The sequence below is a fragment of the Buceros rhinoceros genome, unplaced genomic scaffold (genome assembly GCF_000710305.1).
Source record: "Buceros rhinoceros silvestris isolate BGI_N320 unplaced genomic scaffold, ASM71030v1 scaffold15778, whole genome shotgun sequence".
NCBI classification, from domain to species: Eukaryota; Metazoa; Chordata; class Aves; order Bucerotiformes; family Bucerotidae; genus Buceros; species Buceros rhinoceros.
The window spans coordinates 14,873-23,785 of NW_010428740.1; the positions used below are offsets into that span (position 1 = coordinate 14,873).

At 39.1% G+C, this 8,913-nt stretch overlaps 1 protein-coding gene across 1 annotated transcript in view; it reads left to right on the forward strand.

Moving 5' to 3' along the window:
• The window catches only part of ITGB6 (integrin, beta 6), a gene marked incomplete at its 5' end in the record, with an annotated part of 18,493 nt that extends 10,823 nt beyond the window's left edge, over positions 1–7,670 (forward strand). The window contains 3 exons of the mRNA XM_010142391.1: positions 3,428–3,547; positions 5,517–5,683; positions 7,569–7,670. Of these exons, the coding sequence (XP_010140693.1) occupies positions 3,428–3,547; positions 5,517–5,683; positions 7,569–7,670 (389 nt within the window). The remainder of the gene's footprint in view (positions 1–3,427; positions 3,548–5,516; positions 5,684–7,568) is intronic.
• Positions 7,671–8,913: the final 1,243 nt, after the last annotated feature.

Sequence of the window (8,913 nt, forward strand, 5' to 3'; positions counted from 1 at the left end):
ACTGTGCTGTAGTGAAGGCTGAAAAACTGTTTTCATCCCAATCCCTAAAAAAAAAAAAAAAAAAAAAAAGCTGTTGCAAACTGTATTTCATCTGAAACAGTTGTGTAATATCTCAAAGGATTTGTTCTGGCATGGACATAGCCTCATTAGGAAGTCCCGAGAGGGAAAAAAAAAAAATCTTCCACATACTAATTTAAAAAAAAATCCTAAAATCAACTGTATTACCCAAACAAAAAAAAAAATGTTTTTAAGGTGTTATAACTAGATCACCCCATAATATTTCAGACAGATTATTGAGTAACTTCATACAGTAGCATACTGCTTCTTTCTTATTTATATTTCAGTTTCTTTAATGCTTCAAGGCTTTTAGGAATAGCTCAAGGTTAAATAAAACGTTTGCACTTTAAAGATTTAGTTTCTCTTTTGCCTGAGTATGTTGCAACACGATGACTGGAACTGTGGAGCAACAGAAAAAGCATAAGCTTTACATTTTCTTGTTTCCTGAGGAGGACTATTTTAGCCTCTGAGACATGCCTTTTGCCTCCTCTGCCTCGGTTCTGTGGGTGCTGGGGATTCCTCTTCCCGCTCCCTGCAGCAGGGTGACCAGCGTGGCCGTGCTGTGGGCAGCCTCTCTGCCTGGGCATCCAGCAGGGCACAGGATGGCACAACAGCTCTGGACCTGCTGAAGGTTTCACGTTCACCACGCTTATCTCCACAGAGGCATCGCTTCTGAATGTTTGTTTTCACCCATTTTTAATACTTGAAATTTAAATTGGGCTAATCCCCTCTTTGCCAGATGGGTGTAAGGGGAGCCCTTGCTGCTCTTTTTGCTACCCAGGAGGAACTGCAATTCCTAAGAAGTAGCTGCTGCTGCCACCCCAGCCATAGGGCACCAGGCTGCTCCTGCCACAGCCCAAGCTGTGTGAAAGCTACATTTTGCTTGGAGAAACTGAGTTTTTCCTACCCTATAGATTGATACCACACAAATTCCCAGTGCAGAAAAACAGGGAATACATCTCTGTGTCAGGTCTGACTCAAAGCATGATGAAACTGTTCAAAAATGCATTTTGTTGAGCAAAAGACAAACAAGAAAGGGTATAATGATGTTTAAATTTACAGTAATTTTTTTTTGTGTGTGTGGAATATCTTATCTAAGTACCTGTTAGGAAACAATCTTCTGCACTTTGAAGCCCCAGCTTGCCACTGTTACACAATTCTTCTTTCCATGTGACTCCAGCGATTTCCAGTACCTCTGAAATTAATGGAATTAGGCTGCAGGCAGGAGTGGGAGAAGTACGATGATTCACTGCAGAACACAGAAAATTACACCGGAGTAAATTACAGGAGCTTACCTACCTAGGCAAATTTTTGTGATGACAAACTGAAAGTAATCTGTGCAATAGTCTTTCTTCGTGATCCCTCTTCCTAAAAATAACATCAGAGAAATAAAAATACTAAGCATAAGCTGCATTCTGAACAGCTTGAACTGGCACCTTTGCTTTCATTCCTACAACCTTGCATGTAATCAGATTTCTGCTCCCCTTGGTTTCAAATTATGACATTAAATTAAAAATTACAATTTAAAAATAACGAATATATTGCAATTACTGCCTTCTGGGTGATATTTGGAATATGCCCGCAAGTGTTTCTCTGCCTTCAGGACAGCTAACAACTACCCTTTTCTTTTTTCTTCTTCTTCCTTTTTTTTTTTTCGAACACAAGCCAATATTCTTTGGATCATCTTAGTTACAAGAGTTGGGAAACAACAATTATTGCAAAACTTGTGACTGTGTTACTGGAATTGTGACCTGGCAACGAGTGCCATTAATTCAGTACGCTCCACCTGCAGTTCATGGCCCTTCTAACAAAATCAAATCCTCTTAAATTAGCAAGTCTTGTCTGCCTGTCACCTTGACAGGTAACACATTGCTCTGCCACTAAGGACAGGCAACAGGTTAAATACAAGATTATCACAAATCGAGAGCGTGTTTCCATTAAAAGTCAAGCAGATACGATTCTCTTTTCGTAACAAGCAGAGAAAAGAACTGTAGGTAGTCAACTATTTATACTTTCCTATTTTCTATGACATTTAATAGTGTTTTCTATTAGACCAGACTTTATATAATAAGCAACATAAAAAAAACTCCTAGCAAATATTTATTCCTTTATGTACCATAGGTTACTTTAAAATCCACATTCCTGTCTGACTCCTATTCTCTATTTCATTACTCTTCATATTAAAGTTTGAGAGCTTAAGATTTTCAGGACATTTGCTTATGAAATTTCAGTAAGAGTTTTGAATGGGTAAGAAATGATGGAAAGTGACAGTTATTTTTAAAGAAATGTTTGAGAAGCTTACTCTTTTTTTCTTTACCTTGAAAAACAAAACCTAAGTTTTTCTAAAAATGTATTGAAAAGCATGCCTAGATTTCCAGTCCTGTTAAAATAATGAGTTATATGGAAACATAATAAGCATTCAGCCACAGAGGTATAACTGCACACTATTACAAGGCCAGATATTTCTGTTCGGTAAAAATGTTATATAATGGTTACACTCCAAATTACAGCACTTCTGACTTGGGACCTGTAGTCTCAATTTTCGATCATCTTATTTGCTTTATATCATTCCTTACAGCCAGCTTCCTCCTGCTTCCATGTTCCCTTTGAACAAACTTCTCGCAGTAGAAAAGATTTCCCAGCCAGTAATCATCTGGGAAAATAGAAAAAAAAAGGATTACGTTTTTGTGCAGACCTACATTAAACGGAGAGACAAGTAAACGGGGGCAACCTGTCATCTCAGGTCACTTTTTATCTGCTTCCCCTGGAATGACATTACAAGATCCCAGAATTACAAAGATCCCAGAATCTGTTACTGATCTCTGTTTACTGTTGTGACAGTACTAGACAGGCTAACCTTTGAGAGGGCTCTTGTGGAAGAAATAAACGTCAGCGCTTTTAAGAGTAACCATTGCTGCTTGATGTTTGTATATCTACGTCTGGAACATAACCTAGACACGTGGGTGTAGCTGTAAACCAAAGCGAATGTACTGTTTACCTTGCCCTGTAGTTGGGGACTATTACATTTCCTAGACAGCTGGTGGTTAAGCACTTTGGAAGCACTTCCAGTTCACTGAAATGGAATACTGGAATTAATAAGGTGCACTCCGTGGTCAGGGCAGGTTGACAACACCTGAGTCAGTTCTTCAGCAACAGAAGTTAGAAATCGGAAACAAAACAAAGCATGGCTTGGAAGAAAAGTCATTCAATTTGATAGAAATTCTGAGAGTATTCCTGCTTTCATCTTTCATTCTTTACCATTTACAGACGAGGCTGTGACAAACATGATGCCAGCAGTCTCTCTTGTTATTACACGTTAAATTACATTTGATCTGATGAATGATTTTCTTTTCCCCCCCTCCCTCTGCAGATTATCCAGAGGATAAATCCATTCCCTGCTCTTTGCAGGGGGAAAATGAATGTACAACCACGTTTCTGCTGGCTATGGATGAACAGGGAAGGACGGTCATTCACAGCATAGAACAGAAAGGTAAGCAGCCAGTACTGCTTTCCCTGCGTGAAATCTGATTTAAAAACACAGGCGGGGTGAGCTATCTAGAGGCTTAGCTCTTTTAGGCAGCACTGCACCTCCTTGTGTTTGTAGCTCTCCTCTGCCCAGCCAAAAGAGCACCTCCTCAAGGACTTGTTTAACCCGGTAGTAAAATAAATTCTTGGCCTTTCATGAAAGACAGGCAGAATGATCCTTGAGTTGCAAAAGTAAGTTTATTTTTCTAAGGTGCTGAGCATTTGCACTGTATGAGAAACTATGATTCACTTTGAAATTAGATATATTTCATAGATGGACAAATATCCAAAAGACTATGTAATTGGGCATACCTGATGAAATTCTAAAATATTTTTATAATTACATTTAATATTGTAGTATCATAAAGTTCTGACTGGTTTTTTTCATTAAAGCTCCTAATCACGTCGGACAGGAGAGAACACAGACACCACTTTTCAGCAGCCAAACAGTTTCATTTCCAGGCAATAAAAATGCCCTCTTTTTTTTTTGGACACACCCAGTATCTAAGTGCTAAATGTTATTTATGTTTTCGGGAAAGCCATGTAGATTTGTAAACTCATTCTGTTGGCACAAATGGTGTTTATTTTGTTAAGCCTTTGTGCAGCCTTTCTCTAGCATACATGTGAGAGTAAAAGTGATTTCACCGTGCAAAAAAGCAGCTTCTACCCTAAGAACAGCAGACTGGTTTTGCATATGTTACTGTGCAAAAGTAACTACAGCAAAGATGGTTGATAGAGAGCTAGCAGTAAAGAGGCACATCCCTCTGTAAAAGACACTCCTAAGACTCAAGAATTTTAGGGTAAGTTTTTATCATTACTAAATACATTTACTATGCATTTTAGGTAGATCTAAAAAAAAAGAAGTGAAAAAAAGATCTTAGGGAAGGCACAGTTCCTTAAATGCTGGGTAGTGGCCCTACAATGACCAGCTTTGCCGTCATCTACTGTTCTGCCCCTGGCCCTTGAAACAATCGAGCTGTGGTGGTTGCAATGGATGAGAACACACACTGAAATGAGACCTCCAGAAATGCTCAAGAAATTATTTCCTTTAGGGAACTCAAGTCAAGACAGCATCAGTAGCCAGAGTGTCAACCCACTGCTCAAACCAGACCCCTCCAAATGAGTTAAAAGATTACATGAAGCAAAAAAGTAATGCAAACTACAATCACGTTAGCCAAATACGACTGAAATGAATTTTTCAATGTCCTTAAACCATGGTTGAGCAGAAGACTTTGTAAAACAGTGGCCTTCATCAAATTTCATGGTCAATCCTTTTTAATATTAAACTAATCATTGTGGTTTGGTGAAGCGAAAACTGCAGTTTTAATTTGGACTCTCTGAAATATTGCATGATTAAATTTATTGCTGAACTTGAAATGCAAAATTCCTTCAAATTCAGTCTAGTGTTTTCAGCAAGTTTAATAGATCTATTTCCTCATAGTTTTCATGGGTGAAATGCACTATTTTGTCAATATCATTGGTGACTACCCTGATACAGATCTCACTAGAATCTTTTCCTCTGCAACACACTGAATATCACTTAATTGAAACAGAGCTTCAGCCATAACCTTATAAAAGTCATAACCTTGTCAACTCAGCCGTGTGTTTCAGAATAGTATTGACACATATCTGAAAATAATTTTCTAACTGTTCCTTCAGAATCTGGGTCTGTATGCAGCAGCTGCTTATCAACACAGTAAAAAAGCAGTGGAAGAAGTTAGCAATTTTTTTTTTTAACATTTTAATGCAACATTTTTCAGCCAGTTTCACAAACCCTTCAACAAGCTAGCAGGAGGAAAATAACATGGACTTGAAGCAGAAGGCATGTGTGGCTCACAGCAAATGAGAAGCCCAGCATCATCTCCTGGCTGGTTTTAATTGCCTAAAATGTATTGATCGGATGACCACAGTGATAATTGGTTTTGTTTCCGCAGATTGCCCAGAGATTCCAAATATTCCCATGATAATGGTGGGGGTCACCCTTGCTATCCTTCTCATTGGCATTGTTTTACTTTGTATATGGAAATTACTGGTGTCAGTTCAAGATCGAAAAGAGGTGGCCAAGTTTGAAGCAGAAAAATCAAAAGTTAAATGGCAAACGGTACGTTAAATGCGTTGATTTTATACGAGGTTCTTTAATTTGGTTGCAAGATGTACAACTGCCTTTAAAATTCTTGGTTTTGTTTTAAATTGACAGATTTTCCTGATTGATAGGTTTTCACTACGTTTAGTATTCTATAAAGTAAAAGGGATGAAAAATAGCTAAAATTCGATCTTCTGGTTTAATTTCTTCCACATGTAAATGTATGAGATAAAACATTTTTATTAATTGTTTTTTAATTAGTACTTTGCCTTTGATTAATCTTAGCAAAGTTGTTCACTAGCGATGTAGTTCACCACCTATGGAATTACCAGCAGCGTACCCACCTCCCAGGAACAGAGCCCCTTTTAGGAGATTATTGATGTCATGATGAGGGCCCACTCACACAGCTTACATCTGTGTAACACTCCTCACACACACACACACACACACACACACACCCAGATGTAAGCACAGATGTAAGCTATCCAAAATGTAGGTAAAAGGCCAGAGAAATTCAGGCCTTACCTTCTATCTATAGCTTGCGGAAGTTTAATGCAAGCTTATCCCACATGTTCCCTTTTCTTCTTTCCTTTTTGCCTTTGACATCTTTGCTCTTCTGCAAAGGCTTTAAGACTTCTGAGGCTTTTTGAAGAAAGCATGCTGGTTAAGTGTTTCTGGCGGGTGTCAGGAGAACAGGCGATACGCTGCTGTTCACCCGACTCCAATCTCTTACAAAGCCCTGGGACTGCAGCATTTCTGCAAGAATGGCCACGGCTGGCCTTGCGCCTTTTGAGACTTGAGAATGTTTTCTTAACCGTTCAGGAGAGCACCATGTGGTAAGAGGGAAGGCAAGGATACACTTGTTAGAGGAGTGTTACTTTTCTGTCATAAGAGACAATGGTGGGACGTGAACGAGAGGCCAGGATTAAAAGCCCTGGTGGGACTTGCCCTTCTCCCAACGCATAGCAGTCTTTGTGGCTCCAGCAAGAGGACCGTAACGAGTCCCACCTCACCACTGAGATACTATCGGTGCTTTTAGATTGATCCAACCACAACGTTTGATACACAGATTATATTGGATATATTTGATAAAGTATTGTTTGGTGATGTGGATTACTTTAATGCAAGGCAGGTGCAAAGACAAACCTGTTCCTGGCCCTAGACCGGTTTGTGATGCCTCATAAAGACCAGTCTGAATTTCAGTGGCTTGGAACAAAAGTGAGCTGCTGAAAGCTATTCTAAAATGATAAAAAGTACAAAACTACTGCTGTGCAAAGAATAGAGCTGCGACAAAGAATAGAGCTGCTACAAAGAAGTCCTCACTAGGGAGAAGAAACAGCGGGAGGAGGGTGTGTTACTGGTCTATGAAATGATGACTGGGGAAGTTGAACATGGGATGCTTGTTCACTGACTTTTCCAATACAAGCGTGGTGAGACAGCAGGCTCCAAAGAAGCCAAAAGACATCATTACACAACACCTGCTTAGGGCACACAATTTATTCCTAAAGATATTCTGAATGATAAAAAGTCTACAGACAAATCCATAGAAGGAGGACATCCCCTCTGACCCAGGATGTTTCTGAAACGTGTGTCAGCTTTTTCACGGGCAGCCTGCTTCAGCCACTGTTGGAAACACATTGGTGGGCCAGGCAGATGCCTGGACCAACTTCCTCATGGATAACGAATCATCCTGCGCACTGGGAAGCAGAGTGGTACTAGCTGGTGTATGTATGATCCTCATGGTAGCTCTGGGTCGGGAATCACGGACCAAAATGATTGCTTTGCTGAAGGGGTACGCTCCAGGCAGGGATGTGCAGCTACAGCTGCTTGCAGCTGAAGCAGTGGCAAGATGAGTTAAACATCAGGTGACTTGCATTTCTTTTGTTTTTGTTTGTTTTTTTAGGAAACAAATCCACTGTACAGAGGATCGACAACCACTTTTAAAAATGTAACTTACAAGAACCAAGAAAAGCAAAAAGGGGCCATGGCTGCACATTTCGATTAGCACCACAACACTTCCAACACTACAGACTCAGTTTTACTGGCAGGAAATCTAAAAACCCTTGTTTCTTCTCAGCTGATTATGTGATATGTGTTTGCATATTGCAGTGGTATAATTACTTTGTTAGAGAAAATATATCTTGTGTTGGTAAAACTATAAAAAATGTCTTAGTGGTAAAGATTATTAGAAATACAAAAAACAAAACAAAACACTTTAATATTAAAGCTTCCCATCTTAAAAACAGAGCGTCACAAACATTTTTAATTTTCTCATTAATACTGAGGATAAAAATGATCATATGTAAGCCTATTTTTGTGAAATCAGATATATACAATGAGCTGTATACTGCTTTGTTCATACACACACTCCCATATATTTGTGTTTAGGAATGTATTTGTACCAGTCTATTTGGTGGACTGGCTTGAATTTTAAAAGATCTTTTTTTCATGAATGCTGCTTAAACGGCTGAGGTTAGAGGTTCCTCATATCACCTGCATGACTGAATAGTTTTTCATCAGAGACCAGCAGCATTACTGCCCATCTTCTGTGTGTCTAAGGTATACACAAACATCTCCTCTCCAATTCTTCTTTCTTGCCCTCTTTTCTTGTCCTTGTTGCTGTTTGATGTTCTTTAAGAACCTGGTCCCTGGGGCTATCTCAGGGAAAATCAGTTACTCACTTGCAGAGTTTTCTGTTCCAGGTATAGACTCCTTCCTTTTTTTCCTCTTTCCTTTAAATTCTAGCAGAGAAGATCTAGAGCAAAAGAGAAATAGTTGTAAATTAGAGACCCTGGTAAAGAAACTTTAAACTAGAGGATTACCAGAACTCCATTTCACCAGTTCCACCCTGTTCAGGCACTCAAACCTCGCCTGCTGGACCATTGCATGAACTGTCACAGCAGCCTTTGTTTACATGCGGGGAAAGTTCACACACACAGACAGTACTCTTCTGTTGGTATATCCAAAACTGTGAAGTTCTTTCAGTGCCCAGCAGCCAAACCATTTATTCATGTGTGAAATAATGTATTCAGATCTTTTGGGCTGGTTTGTCTTTGTTTTTTATTTTTTTCAAACTAAGCAAAAAATAGATCTATGGATTTCACTTCGTATTCATTTCCATGACCATAATGAAGATTTTTAAATCTCAGTTTTAGCTAGTTACTAATGACTTGCCACAAATTCTTAAATTTTATGCTGTTATCGTACATAGCACTAGGAAAAAAACCAGAACAACAAAATCAGCTAAT